This window comes from Globicephala melas, chromosome 2 (genome assembly GCF_963455315.2).
Source record: "Globicephala melas chromosome 2, mGloMel1.2, whole genome shotgun sequence".
NCBI classification, from domain to species: Eukaryota; Metazoa; Chordata; class Mammalia; order Artiodactyla; family Delphinidae; genus Globicephala; species Globicephala melas.
In genome coordinates, this window is record NC_083315.2 from 162,973,699 (window position 1) to 163,000,515 (window position 26,817).

Below are 26,817 nucleotides of genomic sequence, written 5' to 3' on the forward strand. Positions count from 1 at the left end.
GTATTTGCAAAAGATGTGTGATTTTCTACTGAAAAACAAGCATGCGTGAGGATAGGCACAGATAAGTACAGTGGAGACTCTAACACCAGACCGTAAAAAACAGAACACATACCCTAGTGCAGGTAAGAAATAGAAATGATTTTACTGCTCAGCATTTGCACGTGGAGACGCAGTGCACACAATACTACGTGGCATTTTTCTTCAATTGATGCAACTCAGTAATTTTTATTGCAACTGGAAGACAATACATCACAGAAACTTTATGGTAGGTCTGGGGAAAAGTGTTATTTACAATAAATGATGAAATAGTTTGTCTTTGGCAATATGATTACATACGAAGAATGCGAAATGCAAGTATGAATGCCTCCAAAGCAACACCATCAGGTCCCTAAACTTCGGCGGACTGTGCCTGCTTCCACACCGCTCCTCTAGGTAACACAAACGCAACTGAACGTCACTGTCTCCTCTATGGTTCTCCCTTTCTAGTCATGATATTGGCAGTTTCATACAGAAAAAAATACCGAAAAAAATTGGCTTTTGAAACCTTATTACTCTAGTAAATGAATTTGGCCATTGAGGTCTATTGGCCAGAGGTCACATGACCCTAAGTATTGAGAGTAAACCTCTTGTCTTCTGATTGCTTTATCACTGTTATTTATTTATTTTTCTGTAAAACAAAAGCAGAATTCAGAAATGTTACAGAATCAGAGTATAAAAAAAATGTACAAGTGTATAATGCTTCCCAGACATACACGGATACTTGTCTCTTCCACATTGTTACCATGGCAGTATAAGTAGTGAGTGTGAATGACAGCAGGAAACTGGTTACTGAATCAGCTGTGAGCGTCGATGTCTCAACATACATACTCAAGAAATGCTGAGTGTTTAAATAACTGAAATTGTGCTAAGGGTTTCATCTAAAAAAAAGGGAGGGGTTGGGAACTCAGGCCACAGTCATGAAAGGATGAAAGACAATTTCTAGGTTTGATAGATTCACCATATCGAAGTCTTTGAGAATCCAATATGGAATATTAACTCTTTGCAAAAAGTAGGGAAGGCTATTCTCAACTTTTGCAAATGAAATACAGTGGACAACACTGTTGCATCTATTCCAAATAAATAGTCTTGATTTCAACACTAACAAAACGAACAGGAAGGGTACTTGTGAGCATGATCACAGTAAGTCAGAAGTGATCTTTCACCCACGTCTGATTTCAAAAGTAGGACAGACAGCAAAATGCAGCACCATAGACACATTGGTTTCGGCTGTTAAAAGATGGATCGTTTTAAAAATCGGATTTTCCTTCCTTAATTTTTGGTCAGTGAAGCTAGCACTTGTTTGCTGAACTGTGGAAGAATTGCAAGGTCACACGCTATATTCATGATAAAGCAACGGAGCTGATGAGTCTGTGCTTAATTCAAGACTAACCAGTAGGGGAGAGAGAGAGAGAACAGGAGTTGACCACCATCACCGGCTCTCTCTCAAAGGAAGAGGGGTTGACAGATGAATTCACAAAGGCAGGCGGGACTATACAGAACACTGAATGCCATGTGTAAATCCTCATGGGATTCCAGAAGGGGGAACACCACACAACGTATATACTTTGATTTACACATTCCGTTACAAAGAAAAGAAAAAAAAAGACACCATTACAACTTTGTAACTGTGTTAACTGCAATATAAACCAAAGTCCCGGAGTTTTGGCAGGTAACTAAAAAGAGGGTTATCACTTAGGTTATATAGCAAAAGTGTTGATGTATATTATATATAGTAGTATAAATAATAAAAAAGTATTATTTAAATTAGATCACAGTGCTGCATTATGTGCATAACAGTGTTTGATATAGTATTCGAGCTGGGACCTACGACACAAAGGATTTAACTGTCAACACTGGTTAAGTCACAATCAAGAGGGGACACGGAGTTCAAATGTGTTCTTTTGGTGGCAAAAAAAAAAAAAAAAAAAAAAATCCTGAAGATGAAAGAAAAGTACTCCTCTACAGAAACATAAAAAAGAAAAAGGCAACATCTGGGCAGCTGTGATCCACCAGAAAGAAACGAGTCCCAACCTGAATCAAGTTTAAAAGGGAAAGAGAAGTCACATTGAGTTGAATCCAATCCCATATGGAAAACCCTCCCATGTAGGTCACTTGTACATAACTCTGATTCCTTCTCCGAGAGCCCTTTGATGACAGAGGCCAAGGGCCCACACACGTGGAGTGGCGGTCACTGAAAGGAGGAACTGGTAGCGCTTGGTGCCGAGCAGTCCTGCCGCGTCCCAGGACTGAGTTGGGCGCAAAAGCCATCCGGACGGTTTTCACTCTACAGAGCCCACAGCCTGAAGCCGTGCCGGGTGAGACCAACATTCAGTGCGATGGCCTTCTCCAGTGGCCCCGTGGTATTCACAGCTATGCCTAGCAAGGGCTAGACATGCTGAAAATCAGCTCTTAGGAAAAGCCTCCCACACATCCCTTCTAAAAACTCAGCCCCAAGACTAAAACCTGCTACAGTTGTCTTGGCCAGGGTTTTCTCACACCACCATCTCGATGTGGGTTGGGTTCATTTTAGTTTCAGATAGACAGTTTTACCAAAGAACTCTGGAACGTATATATACTGCTTAGAGAGGGGGAAGGGAAGTAGGAGCTTAGGGTATATCATAAGGCTGGGAAAAATCTATGATGCAAACTTTTTCCACATAATACTAGGTGAAGATAAAAGACAACTGTAGAAGCATAAAAATAACTGTCTACGTGTATATCATTTAAGAAAAAAGAGCTTACAATCTCCTTCTCTTAAATGTGTCCGAGGACCAACAGCAAGTAACTGTAGATGTCATGGTGCCGACGGATGTGTTCACGTTTGTTTTCCAAAAGCATCTTCAAATATTGCTATAGTTCCCCATTTTCCCCTCCCCCCTGCCCCACGTGAGTATGTGAGATACTGGAATGACACATGAAACGCCACTTCTCCCAGCAGGAGAAATGAAAGCAAAAACACCACACCCCTTGAACGGTGCTCAGGCAATTTTTGTCAGACTAATGAGTACATAGGCTAGTTTGGAAGCTAAAAGAACACCTGACGTTTGGGAAGAAATTCCAAGACTAAAGTGATTACACTTGAGCAAAATATTCTTTCACAAATAGGCTTGTGCTTAAATTCTCTACTGCTCTTGGAGGAGGGGGTGAGAGAGGGTGCCTCCTGCCCCTTGGCTTGGCAAGGACATGGACAACCTCATTCTGCAATGAATTCACTACAAACGGCCACATACACATCGATACTTTTTTTTTTTTTCTCAACAATCAAAATACAAAGTTAAACACAATTGAGCCATTGTTTTGGTTATGCATAATGTGTATGCCTCCAAAAACAGAAGAAAAATAGAAGAAAGTACCCTCACTAAAGTTTCCCCCAGGTCTCCCAGCGGCTCCTACGGAGGGACTGAGGGAGACTCGGGAAAAATAACACTTAGAAAGCTGCCCGATGAGGTATTTATGCAAAAAGAGTGGTTCTGGAGTTAAGAACACACTTTTATAAGATACTTATCTATTTCTCAAAGAGATCAGAAAAGTAAATCACACACATTGCATTTTATTATTTTCTAAAAGAGGCCTTTGCTCCTTTAGAAAAAGGAAATGAGGGGAGACAGCCCACGGTGGGGTTTGAATTGGAAGAAATCCCCTGCCAGAAACAGTCCTGGATGTTTACCTCTGTCTTTCAGAAGGGAAGTCTGAATTTGACCTTGGGGGTGGGGTGAGGGTGGGGGACTGAGGTGGGCTCAGTCAGCTGACAACAGAGAAAGTGTCACCCAGGTTCCACAGCTGTGGATGGCTTTTGGGGTGTCAGATGTTTGGGGAGACAGAGGGAACAGAGCACTTCAAAAAGACATCCTTATTCCCATCTACACCCTGAACAAGTATGCTGGAAGTTTTCAGGTTCAGGTAATGAATCTGACCTGTGTAGGGGCGTAGATCTTTTTTTTTTTCCCCTCAGGTTCTCTCAGCAGCAACCCAGAGGAATACAATGCACCAGTTAATTTTCACCGTCCTGGCTGATGGAGCTTCTGACAGTGCCTGATGCTGGCAGATGGGCTCCACAATGGCCCACCCTGTCCTATCTTAAAAATCAAGATCACCCCAGTTCCCTCCCTCTCCCTCACCATCATATCTTGAGCCATGGGAGTGGGCATTTTTGTTTATGTTTTAAAATTCCCTTCCATGTGGGTGGAAGATCAAATTCTTTTAGAGGGTTCTCTGGATCTCCCCAGATCATTTCTTTTAGGCAAAGATAACAGGAGTTTCTGGTCTGCGTGGCATCATCTGGTTGTCTAGATTCAGCGCTCACAATCTAGGTGGGCTTCATTCCAGGTTGGCTCGTGTGCCCAGGTGGTAGAGACGGCCAGCCCCTCCTTCCCACCATGAGATGGCGTCACGGGAAAACATCTGGGGCTGGTCCTTCCAACACCCGTGTCACTTCCTCCTTCACGTGTACCCTAACTCACACCCTCATCCAATAAGGCCCATTAGTGTGTTTCCCCTTCTCCTGGTGAATTTGCATAATTATTCACTGCCTTTTTCCTCGAAACCAAATCATGGTCATGGTTTTCTCAAGTCAGCGTCCCATAATTCTCTTGATTCTATCATACACACTCACTACTAAGTTTGCCCTCAAATTATTGCGTCATGGTAAACATGTACAGACAAAGAGAAAGGACACACTTTTCAACAGAGAATCAGAGGGGGTCGGGGCTGAAGTGCAGACAAGGCAGTGCAGAGCTCCACCATCCAGGCCCTACCAGAACATGAAGAGATTTTGTATTGCAGAGTAAGCTCCCCAACAGTCAGAATTTGTCCCTGAAGAAGGTTAAACCTTAAACACCTGCTTCAAAAAACAAAAACAAAATAATTGGAAAAAAGGGGGGAAAAAAAACAACGAAAAAAATTAAAGGAAAGGAAAATAAAAGGAAAAAAAGAAGAAAACCAAAAGAACCTCTAAGCCTAAGGGCTTAAAAATTAGAGGCATAGCCTTTTCTCTATTTTCTATATTTATATGAAAATAATTCATGCTTCATGCTAAATACATTGTTTACCTTACAAGAACTTTATTTTTGAATAAAAAAAGTTTGTGTTTTTGTGATTTTTTTTTCTTTTTTTTTTCTTTTTTCAAAGGAATTCCATGCATTGTGGATCAGAAATTTCTGCTGGCTACACTGGCTGAATGTGGAAATCATTGATTTTCGCAAAGATGAACCTTGACTGACATTAATTGCAAACTCCATTTTGAGGGCAGTATAGGAATTTGTTTTCCTTTCTTTTTTGCCATGTTTTACTTTAGTTGTCCATCAATGTGCCTTTCATCTTTTAAAAATACACCACAATACTAATGGCAGGTTCTGTAGCTTTTTGTTTTGTTTTGCTTTCACTTGGATCAAATGGTTTTGACAGACAGAAAAAGATTTGTACCATGATTTCCTTTGTTAACAGCTACTGTAATTTTTTGGAACTTGATTTTCACTTGGGCAGTTAAGAAGACATAGCTTGTTTTTTGCATCAGTTTTTTTCTTTTTCTCTCGTGTGTGTGTGTGTGTGTGTGGTGTGTCTGTGTGTGCACACGCGTGTGTGCAGGACCAACCTTCAGGCTTATGGCTTGTGGAACCTTCTCTTCATTTAATGTAGAACAGAATTCAGTGATTAGCAACATCACTAAAAACTGACCCAGTTTCTTCTCATGAGTCACTGACACCTGTTGAACATGAATGGTCCAGTGTCCACCCCGGAAGATGCTACTAGGCTTCACGGTTAAGAAGCACAGAGGACTGGTGACCGCCTACCCACCCCTGCATCGCACGCTTGGGGCAATGCCAAGGGTTTTCTGGCACAATTTGATGCCCAGCGCCACAAGCTTGGGTCTGCTCCTTCCTTCTCCTCAGTTGCCTTATGTGCATTCACTCAGCGAACCCAACTGGGTGCACATCCTGACCTTTTAAACCTAAAGGTTGGGCCTGATGGATGGTTACTCTGCACACGTGCCTTCTAAGTGCCAGATGTGTATCCCCGTGGCATTATTGTTGCCATCCCTGTGGATTCAGCCACGGGTTTCTGACAAGCTGGAGGAAGCAATGGTAATTTTGGCTTTTTCGGTTTTGTCTTCAGATAATGAAAAGCTTTTGTAAAACAGCTGAGTGTCAATATGAGTTCTATGGCTTCAATCTCCTTTAAACATAAAATTCTTAAGGGTCCAAAACAAAGGAGGGGGGCAAATTAAAAAAAAAGAAAGAAAGAAAGAAAGAAAACCAAACCAAAAAAAAAAAAAAAAGAAAAAAGAAAAAATAATAATAAATTGCTGATATTGCCACAAATCATTAGAAATCTCCTGACATGCTGAAACCAAATGGCCGTAAGTTCAAAACAAATCAGTGACTTGTTTTTAATTTTTTGTGGTTTCCTTTTGTTCTTTCTGCCCCTTTGCCGTCCGATTGGTGATGTTATTCAAACAGGACCGAATCCCCGCCAAGTGCAGGAGTGACCCCGCCGCCTCTTTCATCTCCTCGTCATCGCTCTCGGGGGGCTTTTCCGTGCGTCTCTTTTTGAGGGGCAGCGTGTCGCTGGGGACCTTCCTTGCCTTGGCGAGGTGCTGGCGCTTCTTGTGCTGGGACGCGTAGCCGCTGTCCCCCAGAGCATCCTTGGCCTCCTTCGGGCTGCGTTTCCTGTCATCCTCCTCCGTCTCGCTGTGGCTCTCGTGGCTCTGGAAGCTGCCCTCGCTGCCCTCGCTGCCCTCCTGGCTCCCCTTGGTGGCAAACTCGTAGTGGTCGTCGGCCGAGGAGGAGGAGACGGAGTCGCTGGCGGGCGAGGTGCTCCTGGCGTTGGAGGACTTGGCACTGCTGTAGTTGTGATCCTCCTTGGGGTCTCCACTGACCACCGGGGAGCCACACGAAGGCTCGCTCTCAGTCCGCATCCGGCAGCTGGTGAGGCCATTCCTGCGGGGCGGGGACAGCGGCGGGGAGAGGGGCGGGGAACGGGAGACAAGAGAGGACACGGATTAAACCCCTGTGACGAGACACCCAGCAGCCCACTGAGTTGCCACAGCAGACGCTTTGACATCCAATCCGGCGATGCCCCAACAGGTGGGTCCGCTTTGAAGACAGGGTCCTAAATCCTGACACCTCCGTCTTCCCTGCTTATCTCCTATCACTGACATTTTCACTCAAGTTGTGCAGCTGAGACATCAAAACAACACTCTTTTGAAGTGACAGCGGTGGAAGCGCCATCGCTTCTATTAAACCATAAAAATCAAGCTGTGCCTGGTTTCACATACCCATCAACACCGCGGAGGAGACACCACCGGGCGATGCTGGCTGGGTACTTCAGAGAAAAAAGCCCGCTCTGTTCTAAAGCGGCTCTGGTAGGAGCCTTTTGTTGGAGGACTAAATCTGATGTTCAGGAAAAAGAGACACCTGCCATGTGGTGACAGCTACTCACTCCTGCGTCCCTTCCCTCATTCATTCATTCCACAGATATTCACTGCACACCTAATAGAAATGCACGGCCTTAGGGAGGGTGCCGGGGGGAGGCATCCGAGGTGGAATCAAATCCAGACTGTCACAAAAATGTGCACAGATGAACAGAGAAGCAAGTCATGGTTAGATCACAGACGAGACAGCAATAAGCTACCATCTACTAAACTCACCACCTGCCAGGCGCCCTGCTGCGTCTGCACAGATGATTGCGTTTAACTCTATAAAGTGGTTATATTAGCATCCTTATTTTACGGATGCTGGAAGTGAGGTCTGGAGATGTCTGGTAATTTACTTAAAGCCACACAGCTAATGAGTAGCAGAGCTGGGATGAGAACCAAAGTCTTAAGCTTGAGCTCTTCGTAACATCATCAGACCGACTCTCACTCTTTTCTGATTTCCCTACAACTAGGTCACCTGCTATATATTCCCATCGGGACCCGACAGCACCCATCACACCTCTGATCATGTTATTGTGTCCACATGTCTGAGCAGTGAACGGACCTCCCTTGTGCTTCCTTACTGGCAAAGTGGGTATAGTACCTGCCCCCTGCTTCACGGGGTTGTTGGGCTGAGGATGTGGGCGAACGCCTGCCGGCACCTGGACCAGCGCCTGGCATAGCGGCAAGGACGGTGATGCTTATTCCTGGTTCGGCCATACACTCTGTGGAATGAGCACCAATCCTGTCTGCACGGCAGCTGTGGTTCTGATGGTGCCTGGCACACAGAAGGTGTTCATAAGAGGCAGTGATCAGAGATGAAGACACACAGGTGGGGAGGGTTACTTACAGCTGGAGGGGGCAGAGGGAGGGCACAAGGAGGTTTGTGGAAGACATGGCCTCCCTGGCCTTGGATGGGAGGGCCGGAGGTTTTGGGCAGGGAGGAGGATGTTCCACTGTACCATGTTGGCCCCATTTCCCGTAGACTCATCCACGGGTAATATATTTCTAGATCTTGGGAAGATGGGCACACTTTTCCTTCCTACACAGCCCCAACTGTAAGCACCCTACGTTCCCTCCATAGACAGCACTTCCCACCATAACTATGATCGTGTGGTGATGTCCAGTGTCGGTGGTTCCCGTTAAAGAGTTAGCACCACAAGGCAGGGCCCAGTGGTGCTAGGCCCTGTCCTCAGGGGCTAGCACTGTGCCAGGCACGGAGTGGACCCACAACAGATACACCGAGCAAGTGTCGGAGCAGATGGGATTCTTTGGCAGAGAGTAGGAAGTCTGGGGAGATGGCTGTGGGTCTCCACCAGCACGTCTTCCCAGACACTCCCTGAGGAAGCGGCCCCGGCAGAAAGGCTGTGGGGTGGGCCCTCCAATGAGAGTCAGTCTGGAGCCCCTTCCCTTTCTCTCCTGCCACCCCTGTGGGCCTCGAGGCTCAGGGAGATCCTGTTGCAGGCCAAAGAGAAAGGAAGAGGCGAGGAGAGTCCTTGGTGTAAACGGTGTAGCAGGCATCTCCTTCCTGCTGGTGCTCCGTTAAATTTAAGCTGGTGGAACTTGAGGATACGGGGAGGGGGAAGGGTAAGCTGTGACAAAGCGAGAGAGAGGCATGGACATATATACACTACCAAACGTAAGGCAGATAGCTAGTGGGAAGCAGCCGCATAGCACAGGATGATCAGCTGGGTGCTTTGTGACCACCTAGAGGGGTGGGATAGGGAGGGTGGGAGGGAGGGAGACCCAAGAGGGAGGAGATATGGGAACATATGTATATGTATAACTGATTCACTTTGTTATAAAGCAGAAACTAACACACCATTGTAAAGCAATTATACTCCAATAAAGATGAAAAATTAAAAAATAAATTAAAAAAAATAAAGAGCCCAATGTTCAATTTTAGATTATCTGACCAAAAAAAAAAAATTTAAGCTGGTGGTGAGGAACCCCCCGCCCCCATAATGTGCACCAGCAAAATTCATGAGGGCTGTTATCAAAATTCCATCCTTGCCAGATGCCTTACGATCATCACGATAAACCGTGACGATGACAATGTGTGCATCTGTATGATAAAGTCCTAGCAGGCTCCGGAAGGATCCCAGCAGCTGCCTTGCACTCTGTGATCCCAGACCGACACCCCCTCCCCAAAGTCCTTATAGAAACAGCCTGCCTTTCAAGACAGACAGACTTTGGGGTTCACATCCCAACACTGTTTATTAGTGAGACCTTCTACAGGCCCCTCATCTGCCTTACGGGGCTATGTGACGATAAAATGAAAAGTTCCAAGCACAGAAGACGGCTCTTAGGGGTGCCTGAGAATTCTGACACCGTCCCCTCTCTTGCTGTCTGCCTGCCCAGAGCTCTCTCTGCTGCCCCAAGCAGTCCCATTTTCCTTCTAGGCCAGGTCAGCAGGCTGATGGGAATGCAGCATAAAGTAAGAGGGAAGAGGCTCGGAGACAGAAGTTCCTCACGGGCTTGCCTGTACAGACAGCCCCTGTGCTTTGGGGTATGGTCTCTGCGATACGTTTTCTGCAGACTTCCTGTTTTTTGGCTGTGTTTTGGATGCACAAAAGTGGCCAGGGAAAGATTCCTGTGAGGTGTTACCAAACATGAAACTGGGTAAATGTCATAAATTGTACAGGTAGCTATGAAGAGGTATTAAAGTGAATGAAAATGAAAGTCCCGTACAATGGTTCTCAGGATTGCTGCTGTTGCCGGTTAACTCTTGTGAAATCCCCAAATAATCAGTCTACTGAACTAACCTAAGAGGGTTCTGAATGAACCCAGCTATACTTGGATGAGTTGACTGGGCTATGGTTGGCTTTTAGAAAATCAATTCAGTTCTGAATCCTTATTTTTTTTTTTAACAACATGGGCCTTATGATTCACTTCACTACCACAGTTAAGCAGAATTTGATACATCTCTGAGCACGTATGAAGAGGGAGACGGAGCGGGAGAGGAGAGGGAGAGAATTCCGGGAGCAAAAGAGTAAGAAAAAGGCAAGTGTTGCAAAAATCTAATTCTTAGTGAATCTGGGTGAAAGGTATATATGGTGTTCATTGTGCTTCTCTTTCTTTTTTTTCCACAGGTGAAGCATATTTTTAAGTAAAACGTTTGGGGTGCAGGGTAGAGGAGTGGGAGAAATACACCAGAATGAAAGCAACGGTACATTTCAGTGCCTTGCTGTCATAAGAGGGAACGTTCTGAGCCTGAGAGCTTCTTTTTCTCTCTCTTTCAAGGATATAAGCAAGCATAAACCATAATGGAAAAGAATATTTAAAAATATGTGTATATGAGTATAACCGAATCACGTTGCTGTACAGCGGTAATTAACACAACATTGTGAATCAACTATACTTAAAAAAAAAAACCCACAAGGATATAAGCAAGCATGAGAGAAGCACTCAAGACACACCAGAATCACACTGAGACCTTCTTCTTAAAGGCATCATAGAAGTGAAGGATAAGAGAGAAGCAAATCACTTCCCTAGCTCATGAATTCAAGGCTGTGCAGTGCAGGGTCTCTGGTTCCTCCTGGAAACACTGCACGTCAACAGGGATTCCACAACCCACACCTTGCAGCGCCGGCCCCACACAACCACTTCACAGACAGACAAAGAGAATAAACTCAGGGAGCCCCGTGACTCATCTGAGGTGGCCCTGCTAGATCTCAAAGACGGCTCAGGCAGGAAACTGAAATGTCTCCGTCCCCCCCAGGAAGCAAGCTTACTGTGATGAAGACAGGAAACAACTTACCATTTGACAATATTTCTGGGTGAAAACAGGTACACAGACGTAACTTCACGCGGAGTCAGAATTACAATATAAATACATCTCTCTCACACTCGATATTGATACAATTAGCTTTCCCTGAGATTTTAGCATGGGCTCCTGATCCATAAATTACACACAAGCTCAGCAGGAAGAGACAAGCTCCTTCAATTATTAATCACTCGATGCAATGTTGTTCATGGTGGGACATGCTGGCTGCACTGACTTGGTGTCAGAGACCTCCTGCTGCAGGGGCTGTCGTTCCGGGGAACCAATTACTTTAAAAGAAGAAACCGGGCAACCTGGACATGTTGGAAGGGGGATTTCTAACCACCTCCTTAAAAATCATTCATTAAAATGAACACTCGATACATCTGAAATGCCTGCCATTTTTCAGTTTCAGCTGAGTTTCTATGTAACAGTACTCACAACACTCATGTGAGCATAAATTAAAGCCACCTGATTCTACTAGGATGACACAGAACCGCATGTTATTCATCTCAAATAAAAACCTGGTATTCATTCTCTTGTCAAATTGGCCGGGGGGGGGGTGGGGGTGGGTGGGCAGGAAATACTGAACATAAAAGGTGAGAAATCACATTAGTTCAGGCCGACAATGAGCAACGCTTGCAACTAACAAGTTAAGGTATAGCTTCTGATCAGACATGGCCATTTTGCTGGTTTTTTTTACGGGTTCATGATTTGTTCCATTATCGTATCATCAGTATTGATCTCATCAGTGTTGTCTCCACCTTTCACTTGTGTACTAGGGTTCTCTCTCTGGAGCTGGTGGTTTTAAACCTAGCTAGCATTGAGGGTGAAGTTGTCCTCCTTAGGGATTTACTTGAGAATACTGGTCTTTTGCCAACTGTGAAAAGAAGGTGCAATTAATGGGATTATAGAAGCAGCACTCGAAGTGCGGCGCTTCTGTCCAAAACCGACGGTAGGTAGAAAGACACAGAGGACAAGAGATGACCTGAAGCTTCCATTTCCAGCCAGTTGGCAGAGGAGATATTTAGAAGGCATTCTTCCAACTATCATACAAAAGATACTGGATAAAGGGCAGCAACATATTTCTGAGTCATTGTTGGGTTCCCTGGAAAATAAGGGTACTCTTAAAGCTCTACATAAATGCACATGTACCAAAAGGACTTCACACACACACCGACGAAAATCTAAAAAAAAACGGGACAGAATCTGAAACGTGAGCAGTAGGCAACCAAGAAAGGCAGGGTTTTCATGAAGCAAATGCCTCCTCTAGCCCTGGGACAAGAGCCCAATCTTAGGGGGAGGGAGCGGCAGGAGGATTGATTTTGGCAGCTCCCGGGTTTCTGTGGCCCCTTGAGGGGGTTAAAGTGGCCTTGGATGCATTGGTCCCCAGGCTACCAGCAGAAATTTTAAAAGCAAATGCTCTCTTGAAGAAAGCAAGCCACATTGAGGCCATCAGGATTCCTGTATATCAAGTTTAATCAAACATTCAAGTAGAAGCTCATAACCTAAAATCACCAAAAAGGCCACTAGGAACGTATAAATGTAAAAATGCCACATAAAAAGCTAGGACCCTTGAATGATGACGCCTTCAATGAGATCCTAGGGAAAAATAACTGCCCCTCACAGGCAGACAATGGGGATAAAAGCCAGCCTTGACCTCAGCTCCAGATGGAACTGGAGACAAGAAAAGCCTCCCTTGAGAATTTTTAACCACAAGCCTGAAGTCTTGCGGGTATGAGGCCAGAATTCTACTGTGTGGACCAAAAGACCTTAAGCTAAATTTAGTTTCAAGTGCCCAATTGTGCCTACTAAAAGAAAATACAAACCCTTTTTGGAAGAACATACTTTAAACCCAGGCCACAAAGAATTCCCACAGATAAGATTTTAAGGAACATATGTTCACAATTAAAAAAAAAATCATTAAACACAAAAGAAATACACCAACATAAAGAGACAACAGAAAAAACATCCTATAGAATCTGAACTGCAAAGTCTGAAAATATTGCAATAATTAGGCACAGAATGTAAACTATGTATAAAAAAATAAAAGAAGGAATTGACAAATATTAGAAAGAAAGACTGGATTATTAAAACCAAGCAGACAGGTTTTGGAATGCATCAAATAGAATTTCTAGAGCTGAAAAAATATAATCCCTGAAATTAAAAAACTCAATGTAATTGAGTTGTAAAACAAAAAAAGTAAAAAAAAATTGGTGAATTGAAAGATGGAGCTAAAGATATGACAGAAAATGCAGCAGAGAGAGATGAAGAGATTGAAAATATGGAAGAGAGATTGGGTAATACGGCACACAGTAAGAAGATCCAATATAAATCTAACTGGAGTTCCAGGGTGAAAGGAAAAATGGGGAAGATCCAATCCCAGAATAGAAAATGGCTGAGAATTTTCTAGTTTTGATGGAAGTTACCAATCTTCAGATTCAGAAAGCCAACAAATCCCATGGAGGATAAATAAAAAGAAATGCATATCTAGATACATCATAGTCATCACAGACAATACAAAGAAAAAAAAAAGGAGTAGAAAGGAAACACATTACCTAAGGAGAAGTAGCAATTAAGATAAAACCAGTGACACAGATGAAAGTGGAACAATATTCTCAAAGTGAAAGAGAAAAAAAATAACTGTCAAACTACAATACTATTGTCTAAGAATGAAGGCAAAATAAATATGTTTTCAGACAAAAATTTAAGACTTTAATTAAAAGCAGATACTCATCTATAGGACCTTCTTAAGAATATTTTTCAGGAAAAAAAAGAAAATGATCCAAAAAGAAAGGTCTGACTTAGAAAACAAACTTATGGTTACAAAAGAGGAAAGGTGGAGGGGAGAGATAAATTAGGAGGCTGGGATTAACATACACATACTACTATATATAAAATAGATAATCAACAAGGACCTGCTATATAGCATAGGGAACTTTACTCAGTACTCTGTAATAACCTACATGGGGAAAGAATCTGAAAAACAATAGATATATGTGTATGTATAACTGAATCACCTTGCTGTACACCTGAAACTAACAACATTGTAAATCTACTATACTCCACTGTAAAATAAAAATGAAAAATAAAAACAAGAAGAAAGGTCTCAGATGCAAGAAAAAAAATGATAAGCAAAGAAAATGTATTCAGGTATTGACCAGACAATACAATAGAGTCGTCCCTTGGTGTCTGTGGGGTTTTGGTTCCAGGACCCCCACAGGTACCCAAATCTGCAAACACTCAAGTCCCTTATATAAAATGGTATAGTATTTGCTTATAACCTACGCACATCCTCCCATATACTGTAAATCATCTCTAGATTACTGATAATGCCTAATTCAATGTAAATGCGATGTAAATAGTTGCTGGTGCACAGGGCAAACAAATTTTCATTTTTGGAACTTTCTGGAATTCTTTTTTTTCCCCGAATATTTTGATTGAATCTATGGATGCAGAATCTGTGGATACGGAGGGCTGACTATAATAACAACTGACTTAAAAAAAACAAACGAGAAACTGAAATAGAACTAAAGTCCTCGACAAATGTAGCATATCATTTGGGAGGTGAAGAGAACAGAAGTTAAAGCATTCCAGGGGCCTTGTATCGATCAGGAGGTTAAAGATACTGATTAACTCTACACATTTTAAAATATTCATGTTAAAAGTTCAAGGATCAACACTAAAAGAAGAGAAAAATATATATAATTTCTAAACCATCAGAAGAGGGGTAAAAGGAATGAGGAGTGGAAGAATCATGATCAATTTAAAACAATGTTAGAAAGGAATCTGGAAAAGGGGGGACAAACAAATGCAAACTAAGATGGTAGAAATAAATCCAAATATGTCATTTAAAATGGGCTAAAAATCTTCATTAAAAGGTAAAGATCATTAACACAGACTTTTTAAAAAGCCATATGCTGCTTATAAGAGATGAACCCAAAACATAAGGATTAAGAAAGGTTAAAAGTAAAAGGAGGAAAAACATCGTGCCATGCTGGTGTAGCTACATTAAAACCAGATAAGATAGATTTTTAAGGCAAAAATCATTATTACAGATAAAGAGAGTCATTAAACATTCATAAAGGTTCAATTCACCAGGAAGATATAACTGTTCTAAACATGGAGACCTCCAATAAGATAGCTTCAAAATACACTCCAAATTGGAAGAGCTATAAGGAGAAATGATCAAACCCACATCTCCTTCCCTCCCTCCTTCCTTCCCTCCACCAGCCCCCTCCCAAAACACACACAGACATGGTTAATAGGTAGATTTGATCTAATGGACATACATAGAACATGTGCTCATAATGGAGAAGGTATATTATTTTGAAGCACACACAAAATATTTATAAAAACTGATATACACTACTAGACCACATAGCAAGTCTCCACAAATATCAAAAAAGCAGTATCTTACAGGTCAATTCTCTGACCACAATGTATTATAATTAATAATCAATGTTGAAGAGGTAACTAAAAGCAAAAATAAGAAATAACCATCTCCTCCTAGGTTTGAAAATTTAAAGACACACTTTTAAAAACATGTATGGGTCAAAGAAGGAATCAAAATGGAAATTAGAAAATACTTTGAACCTGTAACAATAATAAAAATAAAAGATATCAAAACTTACAGATGCAACTAAGCAGTAGTTTGAAGGAAATTATAACCTTAAACTTTTATATAAAAAGAAGAAAAGTTTAAAATAAAAGTATCCAATCCAGACCAAACAACAAAAAAGAATAAGCTCAAAGAAAGAAAGGAAATTATAAAGTAGCAGAAATCAATGAAATAGAGAATAGATACAACCTTATGCCAACATATTTGAAAACAGGTGAAATGGACAAATCCCTACAGTTACCAAAATGAATTTTAAAAGAAATAAAAAATAAATTATACTATAATCATTAAAGAAATTAAATCAATAGTTAAAAATCACCCCACAGGGTCTTCCCTGGTGGTGCAGTGGTTGAGAGTCCGCCTGCCCATGCAGGGGACACGGGTTCGTGCCCCGGCCCGGGAAGATCCCACATGCCGCGGAGCGGCTGGGCCCGTGAGCCATGGCCGCTGAGCCTGCGCGTCCGGAGCCTGTGCTCCGCAACGGGAGAGGCCACGGCAGTGAGAGGCGCGCGTACCGCAAAAAAAAAAAAAAATCACCCCACAAAGAAAACACCAGCTCCACAGTGTTTTGCAAGTAAGTTCCATCAAACATTAAGCAATAGATAATTCCAATCTTACCTAATCTCAGAGAATCTAATAGCGAATACTCTTTAATTCATTATATGAGAATAATGTAATCCTGACATGAAAACTAGATAAAAATAGCACTAGAGAAACATGGACATGGACAAATATGCAAAATTCATACCTAAGATGTTAGCGTACCAACACTAGCAATATGTAAAAAGTATAATGTATCATAAGCATATCAGAAATGCAGATTTTACTCAAAATTGGGAATTTATAATGTAATTCACCAAGTAAAAAACAATGAGAGGGTTGATCGACTTCCCTGGTGGCGCAGTGGTTGAGAGTCCGCCTGCCGAGGCAGCGGACACAGGTTCGTGCCCCGGTCTGGGAAGATCCCACATGCCGCGGAGCGGCTGGGCCCGTGAGCCATGGCCGCTGAGCCTGCGCATCTGGAACCTGTGCTCCGCAACGGGAGAGGCCACAGCAGTGACAGGCCCATGTACCGCAAAAAACCCCAAAAAACAAAAAAAACCAATGAGAGAAAAAATTTATAGTTATCTTAAATGATGTAAACATTTCGTTGATGGAATTCAACAACCATTTATGATAAAGTATCATAGCAAGCCAAAAATAGAAGGAATTTTTTTTGTTATGATAAAGTATATTTCCTAAAACAACCTATAACATTCTATCAATTGTTCAATAACATAGCTCCCTTTAAAATAAGACACAATATAAAGATGTCTATTACCATTACTTTTACTCAGAGGTCCTAACTGCAATAGGACAGGAAAAATAAAAGATATAAGAATTAGAAAAATCCACACCATTATTTATATAAGATATAATTTTATACATAGAAGAATCTACAGATAAATTATTAAAGTTACTAAGCCGGTTTATTTTATTTAGCAAGGTTGCTGGAAAAAATCAATATACAAATAATTAACTCCACATGGATTATAGATTTAAATGAGTAGGAAAAACTTTTTAAATCTTTTAGAAAAAAACTATAGAAGACCATACGATCTTGGAACAGGGGCTTTTTAAAGACACTAGATTTCATTACAAAATGATTACTAAGCATGAAAATTAAGAGCTTCTATTCATCAAAAGACATTACTATGGACCGTGAAATGACCATCCACAAACTTAGAAAAGTTATTAGTAACACATATAGTCAATAAAGGATTAATACCCAGAATATACAAAGAACTCCTACAAAGATAAGAAAAACAGAAACAACCTGATAGAAAAATGAATAAAAATGTTGAGCAGGCAATCCATCAAAGAGCACATTCAAGCAGCCAATTAAATATATGAAGAACTGTGCAATATCTTTAGTAAGAAGGGAAATGGAAATTAAAATGCAACGAGATACTGTCACATATTCACTAGATTGGTTGAAATTGCAAAGTATGACAATTCCGAATGTTTGTGAAGATGAAGAGGAATGGGAAGCATCATACTCTGCTGGTAGGAGTGTAAATGGATACAAGCACTTTAGAAAACAATTTGTCATCATCTGGTAAAGCTGAGCATGTTCATACCTTACAAACCAACAATTCCCACACCTGGACATGCATCTTAAATGAAACTGGAGCCATGTATAGGAATTTCCATAGCGGCTTTGCTTGTAACAGCAAAGAACTATAAACAATTCAAATGTCTTAAAAAAAGTTGTGGTATAGCCACAGAGTGGAATATTATACAGCCATGAAAATCATCATCAGTTACAACTATATGCAGCAAACCAAATAAACTTAATAATGAATAAAAAGAGCAAGTTGGAAAGAAGACATATAGTATCATTCTAGTTATATAAAACTCAAAACCAAGCAAAACTAAATACAGTATTTACAGATATCAAAAATACTTTTAGAAGCCTAGGAACAGTAAATACAAAATTTGGGATTATGGTTATCTTTCAGATAGTGAGTGCAGGGGCCTCTGATGCTTGCTCCAGCTGGGTAGCCCTTGCCAGGAAGCATATGGGTCCAACAACTCCAGGACTTCTGTCTCAGTGGTCACCCCCAGGGCGGGGGCAGGAAGGAGCATAATTTTCTCCCATGAGCTGCAAATCGTCCCCTTAAAAGACTGAGGTAAATGTGACTCCCTCTCTGTACTAGATCGCAGAACACAACAGGAGTGATCCTAAAACTCTCCTCTATGAACCGTTTTGCATTTGGCACAGGTCTGCATACCGGGAGAGCAGAGGATTTTTAGATACAATAGGAAAAGCCCCCTGGACTTTCAAACCAATGCCATTGATTTGAAACACGAGGAGCAGCTCCAGAACGCTGATCAAATTTTACACAGGGAACTTGCTGGTCATTGTTTAGATTTCTGGACCAGAAGAGACAGAAGTCAAGACAAAAAGCCGAGCTGGCAGCCGAGCAGGAACTCTTGTGCATCCTTTGTCCTCCTGGTACTGTTTTTTCCTTTTCCCTTTAACCGCTCCCTTTAGTAATATTTCCTCCTCTCCTTCCCACCACTAAGCATAACCTCATACTGAGTTTTAGAATTGCCTTCAAAGACCATGGTTTCAGAAGATAAAATCTGACAGGTACTTGGCTTTTAAAAAACAAAACAAAATACAATACAAAAGAAAGAGATCAGTGGCAAACTTTCCCTCCAGTTGTATAACTGGTCCCCACCCTATCTTAAAACTGAAGGTTGCAGGCTTCCTAAACTCCTGTGACAAACACCTTCTCCAAGGGAAAGACAAAGAGAATGACAAGGAGTAGATCTAAAGCTGATACGTAGGTTTTCCTGGTGACTCTATATGGACAGGACCTTACGTATTAATCTTTTGTATGTATAGAACTATTAATTTCTGACTTGCTTCCTGTTCCACGGGAAGGACAGTTTTCACTTGAGGTTCTTAGAGATCCAAATGAAATTAAGCAGCCTTAGGTGGTGATCAAATGGAGCTTCCTTATAATTTTACAACAGGCTATGGTTTAGACTACTGTCATGACTCCTCAAAACCATGGCTTTGCCACAAATGTGCACTGTCCTCAAGGTGGCACAGAAGCCCAATCTAAAGCCTTTTCTGGCGGTTGGGACTGAGCTTCAGATACCCAGAAAGGGGGCCTGGGAAGGTCTGTGGAGGGCAGGTTGGATGAATCCATAAGGCTCTCCCCATTACTCATTTTTTTTCCTTTTTAAAAGTTTGTGATAAAATACACAAACAAAAAACCTTACCATCTTAACCCTTTTGAAGCATACAGTTCAGTGGCATTAAATACATTCATAACATTGTGCAGGCATCCCCACCATTCATCTCCAGAACCCTTCATCTTGTAAAATTGTAACTCTGTCCCCATTAAACAATTTACCTCCCCATTCCCTCTCTCCATAGTTACTGGCAACTACCACTCTACGTTCTCTCTCTGTGAATCGGACTACTCTAGGTACCTCATATAAGTGGAATCATACAGTATTTGTCTTTGTGAGTGTCTTATTTCACTCAACATAAATGTCCTCAAGGTTCATCCATATTGTAGCATGTATCAGAACTTCCTTCCATCTTAAGGCTGAATATTCTATTGTGTGTATATATACCACATTTTGCTTGTTTGTTCATCTGCTGATGGACCCTTGAGTTGCTTACACGTTTTAGCTACTGTGTGAATAATGCTGCTATGAACATGGATGTACAAATATCTCTTTGAGAACCTGCTTTCAATTCTTTTGGGTATATATCCAGGAGTGGAATTGATGGCTCATATGTCAGTTACTATTTTTAATTTTTGGAGGACTGCCATCCTGTTTTCCACAGTGGCTTCACCATTTTACAACCCTACCAACAGTGCTCAAGGGTTCCAATTTTTCCACACCCTTGGCAACTCTTGTTATTTCCTGTTTTCTTGACAGTGCCATCCTAATGGGGGTTAAGTGGTATCTCACTGTAGTTTTGATTTGCATTTCCCTAATGATTAGTGATGTTGAGCATTTTTCTATGTGCTTATTGATTACTTGTGTATCTTCTTTGGACATAAGTCTGTTCAAGTCCTTTCCCATTTATGAATAGGGTTGTTTGTTTTTCTAATTATTTATTTATTGAACACCTGTATAATGTTTACTGTGCGCCAGGCATGTAACTGTGTGTTAATCCTAATAACTCATGAGGCAGGTGCTGGTTTTCTCTTGAGAAGCCCAGGCACACCTGGCCCAAGGTCACACAGCTGCAGGCTATGGACCCAGGAAACTTGGTTCCCAAGTTCATGCATGCAATTTCTGGGCTCTCTTGACATACGAAGGATGGCCCTTCCACCAGTTCTCTCTCAATCCTCTGGCAAGCCCTGGACATTTAATTTTTCTCTGCCACCTGAGAGGTCACTTGGGGTCAAAAAGCCTTAAGAGTTGAAAACAAGGTGGCTCAGACCCAGGAGAGTGCTACGGCCTGTACCTGGGAAGCAGCCCATAATTCTATGAATGTAAGAAGTCTTATGCTCCCATTTCCCAAGAGTTCCAGAAACAGTTCTTCTTGGACTAGAATTGTTTGTCCCATTCAGTGTATTCTCTGCAAGAAATTTCACTGGAGAAGCAGCAGAAGACACGGGCATAAAACTATGAGACGTGGGAGCAGTTATTTTGAGGAAAATGTGTCTTGAGGACTCTCTGCCCAAGCAAATTTAAAAATAAGCAGGTTTCCGATGTCTAAGGATGGGCCGATCCCTGAGGTTATTGAGTAAAAAGTCAACACTGTAAAGTCAATTATGCTATTGACAGATACTCTTACAAGGAGATTACACATCATAATTATATGCAAAGGAACCCAGCAAATACAAGCTGTGTAATGATCAGCTAATAAAAGTAACACTTCATCTATGTCAATAACAGTTTCAGAGTTAAGACAAACAAACATGGCCTTTGCCACTCAGTGGAGGAAAAAAAAGTCCCTGAAAGACAAATATTTTCACTTAAGGAGAAGTTGCTTAGACTCACACAGAAAACCTGTCACACAAAGCAGGGCAGGAAACAGGTCTTCAGGGGGTGCTAACGACTTTCTGGCCCTCCTGCCAGCCCCAGCTGAACCGATGGGGACAGCAACCCCTGTAAACATGTGAACACCCCCAGGGACCCTTGGTCACTGCCACGGGGTCTGGCGGACGACGTTTGCTGTTGTTCTATTCTCTGCTGGACTGTTTTCCCTATAACCTTAGTTGAATTTAGGTTCAACTGACAAATGGCCAAATTTAAAACAATTGCAATTGCAATGAATGTGAAAAAGCAAAACAAGATCCCCCCCCCTCCCCTCCAAACACTTCTTAATGGGTTTTACACAGTCTCTCCCGCAAATACCCACCTAGCTATGTTTATATTCATTTTTCCTGAAAGTGTCGCACTGCCTCCTATTTGGGCTATAAAGAGGGCAAAGGTATTATAAGCAAGGGTCCCTGATCTTCCAGAGCCTGTGACATTCCTCTCCCTAATGTCTCTTAAACTGAGGTGGAAAGTGCAGAATTGGTATTTGGATAATGGACTGCTAAGGCACAATGGTTTTCTTTATCTCTATTTATGCAAATGGGAACTTGTTTAGTTTCTGCAAACTGCGGTTGTACATTTCACTGAAATGATTCTGCTTAAACCTCCTGTGATGTTGAGGAAGGTCACTCTTCGACTATGAGTGCTTTTGTAGGGGGACAGGCGTTATGAAGCTACTGTCACTCAGCCCCAACCCCAGACTACTGTAGTGTTTCGTAAGCTGGAGCAGGCTGGGCTGGGGCAAGCCACATTTCTGCAGCACTCCTGGCTCTGCCTTCGAGAGACTGGGAAGGGGGTGGAGGAAGAGGGGACACGCTCCTTCCTGTGTGCTTCCTGTTCCTGCGTCACCCCAGCAATGCCTCTTCCCCTCTGCAGCGCCAGTTCATTCCTATAGTAGGTGCTGAATCCAGTTTGTGATTTTTCCAATACTGGAGACCCAACTTCTTCACGTTCCCTGAGAGGTACGTGCCCTAGCAGGAGGAGCTTTCTCCTTAGAGATACCTCTGGTCCTTCCACGGGTCCCTCCTCTGAGCTCAGAGATTCCAGCCCAGCTCAGTGGTACCTCCTAAGAGGTCTGGATCCCAGCCGCAGCCCCTCCTCTGAGCTCTGAGGTCCAGCTTTGAGAGGCAGTCATTCCAACCTCACCCGAGGGGATGTGGCTACTTCCTACAGCTGTTTCCTCCGTGATACCCTGAGTTCTCTGTTACCCTTCCAGTTGCCTGGTTAATAACTTTCTACCTGGTTAATGGTTCTTTATTTTGAAGTCTCTCTGTTCGAGTACCTAGTGTGGCTTCTGTCTCCCAACTGGATCTGACTGATGCACAGGTCTAGCCCTGAACCTGTTTTGTGGCCTTTTACCGTGGAAGGAGCCTAGGTGAGGCACTGGCTGGACTGCATGAGTAGCAACTCTTTTACCAGAAAGAAGACATCATTGTTTTGCTGTAGTGCTATGTTATCTTCTAACCAGAACATAACCAGTTAAAAAAAATTATATTTTACATAATGCTTCTAGAGGCTAATCAGTAAATTTTTGCAATAATATATGCCATGAGGGTAATACTTAAAATTAGGAATTAAAATTAGGAGCAGCTCCTGCTGAAGGCCAGCCCGGTCTCAGGCCTCCCTTCGCTCTGCCTGGCTCTTCCCTTCTCTGAGGGAATGGCTGGAGCCACGTGGAGAGCTTCGTTCGCTTTCAAAGGCACTGAAAAGATGCTGAAGACGACAAACTGGAAGTCTGTACCTAGCTTCCGCCCAGAAAAGCAGATTGTTGCTCCCCGTAAGAATAGTCTACGGTCTCAAAGTCTTCTCAACCAAAAAGGCAAACTAGGAGGTTAGGCAGAAACAATTTTAAGAAAGAACGGAAAACAGAATGTCTCTCTCATAATGTGAGGTCAAGGCATGGATATATCGGCTTCATGGAAGAGGCTTACCATTTATGAATTCAATTACTGATGTTAGGATATCTAAGAAAAATATGGGAGAAGTACAAGAAAAAGAACCTTCCCATACACTTTTGGAAAGTGTCACCATGTCTGGTTAATAGAAATGATAAGTGGTTTTTATCATTCTATGACTCTTCTAATTCCTACCAACTTTCCTCCTTAGCAGGTTCCAAATGCCAGCGCCTGCCCTGAAGATTAAGGACTTCCATCCTGGCAAAAGTAGTTGGTTTGCTGGGAGGATTAAAAGACACAAGTGAGTGGAGAATCTCCACATGGTTGATTCCCATCAGGGAGCTCGACCCTACGTGTCCCTCAGGGCCCAGTTAACAGACTTCCTGGGATGGTTTCCTTTGGGACATGAAACACTATGAAAGCAAAATCGCCATTAGGTGTGAACTTGATCCAAAAGTGCAGGAAAGAAGCTGGAAGGTGATGCTGTGAAGGGATGCAGCTCAGCATGGCAGGCCTTTTCTAAACAAGGAGCTGTGCAACATGCAATGAGACATCAGCCAAGTGAGTGAGACCCAGCCCCCGTCCTCAGCGAGCAAACCACAGAGGACAGAGGGACACACACACATAGGGTCACTCATCAAAGGGTCACAACCAAAGCATGGGCTTATGGGTTCCAAGAAAAGAGAAATTAATCTGATGTTGGCTCAGAGGCCTGTGCAGAAAAGCTTTGTGAAGGAATCATTTTTGTGATGGGCCATGAAGGATATGCTGCCTTGTATATGGAGTCTGAGGGAAATTGACAGAGAGGAAACTGTATGAATAAGATGGGCAAACATTGGATGTATGCGGAGAACAAATTTGGCTCAAGGGGATGGGAGGACCAGGGGGACATCAGGGTGATGTGGTGGGAGCCAAGGAGGATGCTTTTGCAGACAGCTGGAGAGGCACATTTTAGGAAATCAGTCTGGCGATGGTTGATGGATGGGCGAGGGTGGGCAGAGAAGCAGCAAGGAATAGGAGGAAGGCATTCAAACTGGTGCGTGTGAGGCTTCCAAGCTAGCGACAGACCCTACTCTGGGGCTGGCAGAGGAGGTGAGAAGGATGGAGGAAAGAAATTTCCCGAGGAAGAGTTCATGTGGTTTGGCAACTGACTGGAGTCTCAGAAGCAGGAGACTGATGCCACCTGGTATTTATACATCACTTACCAAAGCACTTTTCACACACGATTTTTTGCATGTGAGTTTCATCGCAACCCTTCCCAGGACTAGAGGATTTCGTGGATGAGGGAACTGAGGCCCAGAGAGGTCAGACATCCACCCAAAGTCAAAGGACTGGGGAGTGACAGGGCTAAGTCTAGAGGTCGACCAGCTAGCCTAGAATCTAATGACTAACTTGCCCACCATTTCCTTCTGTTCACCTTACCCCACCTTTTTAGCACAAAGCAACTTAGTTTCATCTGTCTTCATTTAATCTGCAAAGAGACCAGGATAATTTGATGGCCCAAGAAGGAGTAGTTGGCACTTGGATTGGGGTCCCTGGGAGCTACTGTAACTTTTTTGAACACCCGTACTATTTCTGTCTTTACTACTTGAGGCTGGTCTTCTCCATCCCCTCGAGTAGCCCCGTGGGACACACAATGTCCTTCCCACTCCTCAGGTGGGCTTTGCCCAGCAAGCTTCTCCCTTACCTCACGGCTGCTGTCATTCCAATGGGAGTGATTGGCAACGGCCGGACTCCAGGAAACAGGCCTCGGCTCAGAACCCGCGTTCCGTTTTGGATCACTCCTGGAGGAACTGAAAGAGCAAAAAGGGAAAAGACACCACACATGAACCCAACTGTGAAGATTTCTGCTCTGAGTCAGAAATTTTGGATACACCAGAGAACGAGAGAGAGAGAGACAGAGAGATAGAGAGAGAGAAGGGAGAAAGAGATAGTCATAGGTACATAGAGCAAGCAGAGACAGAGAAACACACACAGACACACACACACACAGACACACACACACACACACACACACACACACACAGGGAGACAGATACAGAAAAAAATACCATGAGAGCGAGACAGAAAGAGAGAAAGATACCACACCTCAAGAAAGGGACTAGTCAGCCAAGTCAGACCAATAGCTTATTATTGATGCCTTGGTGGGGAAAAAAAAAAAAAAGATGAGTTTTAAAAAGTGGGCTTCAAATATTATTTTCTTGCATTTATTAAATATAATCTTTTATCTCTAGTCAGACCCTAAAACGATCTTAAGAACCTGACACCACCTGACAGCAGATGACCAAACAAAAGCATTTCCTCATGCTTCGCTGTTCATGGTCAGAATTGGGAACATCTTTCTAAGCGTCCTTAATCCAACAAGGGAAAAAGACAGCCAAGGGAACAGCAGAGCTGATGTTACAAACTACTCAGCACCTCAGCGCTCACAGCATCATCTCATCATCTCAGAATCCTCACAACCATCTCTGTTGGGAGTGAAGGGTTGTCAGCGGCGTGGATCTGGCTCCAGTCTCAGAATCACACAGCCCGCTCTGGAGGGCCGCCTTCCTCGTTCCCAGAAGCTTCCTCTAAGCAAATCTCATCATCCCATGGTCCCCTATACACACTCACCCCTGGATTAATCCTGAGCCAACCTTTCACGCCAGTGACCATCAGATACTGCCCATGCTGCATATAAACTCACGGTGGCCTTACATGAATCTGAGGATGTGCAGAAGAGGGGAACCACAGGAAATCCCCGATATTCGATCTTTTTTGACCTCCCAAACAGCAGTTTCTTCTGGTTCAAGCTAATATTCTTACTGCACCATCAACACCCCTCCATGTGTGTGTATATGGGGTCAGGCATGCATCCTGTGTGAGCACACTGACACAGGGCTTGTACACCTGGGTTTTAATCTTAGTTCTTCTGGTAGGACTTCACGCAAGCTCACGGAATCTCTGTGTCCCTCTTTGAACGGTGTTCTCTAAGACCCCTTCCGCTGCCAGCATCCGAAAGAGTCCCCAGAGCCCTGGCTGTGTTCATGCAGCCCCTGGCACAGTCTCATCCGGGGGCAAGGTGGACAAATTGTGCTTTCTCAAACAAACACCTTACCAAAAAGACTCTAGAAAATCATACCTTCAAAAATAAAAACCACTCTGGATATCAAGTTTTTAAAGCTGACATTATTTGTGTAGAATAACTACTTTTCCCAAAATACACAGCATATACTTTTTACTCCTATCATTTTCAGGTCTCTAAGAGCACATTTACTTAAATATTCTGAACCTTTAGTCAGGTCCTTCACGTAGGATGAATGTCCACTCTGGAACATGGGATTAAGTTACAGACCGATTCCTTGGGCGTTCTGTAGCTCCTGCTAATATTTTTTTGCCATTTCTCATCCAGGTTTGTGTAAGGCCCTAGTTACTAGGCTTTATAAAAGGTGGGATGGGAGACAAAATTGAAACCAGTGCCTGAAGTCAGTACTACCAGTGCAGTCAGGGTTCCAGAATCCCCTGTCTCTTCCCATATTTAATTATG

The 26,817-nt window shown here is 42.8% G+C and overlaps 1 protein-coding gene across 8 annotated transcripts in view; it reads right to left on the reverse strand.

Annotated features, from left to right (window-relative positions):
* Positions 1-205: 205 nt before the first annotated feature.
* Positions 206-26,817, reverse strand: part of FOXN3 (forkhead box N3) — a 404,931-nt gene continuing 378,319 nt past the window's right edge. For all 8 annotated transcript variants that reach the window (XM_060295176.1, XM_030883622.2, XM_060295172.1 and 5 more), the window contains 2 exons: positions 24,979-25,084; positions 206-6,974 (listed from right to left, as the gene is read on the reverse strand). In XM_060295176.1, coding sequence (XP_060151159.1) covers positions 6,425-6,974; positions 24,979-25,084 — 656 coding nt within the window. In that variant the 3' untranslated portion in view covers positions 206-6,424. The remainder of the gene's footprint in view (positions 6,975-24,978; positions 25,085-26,817) is intronic.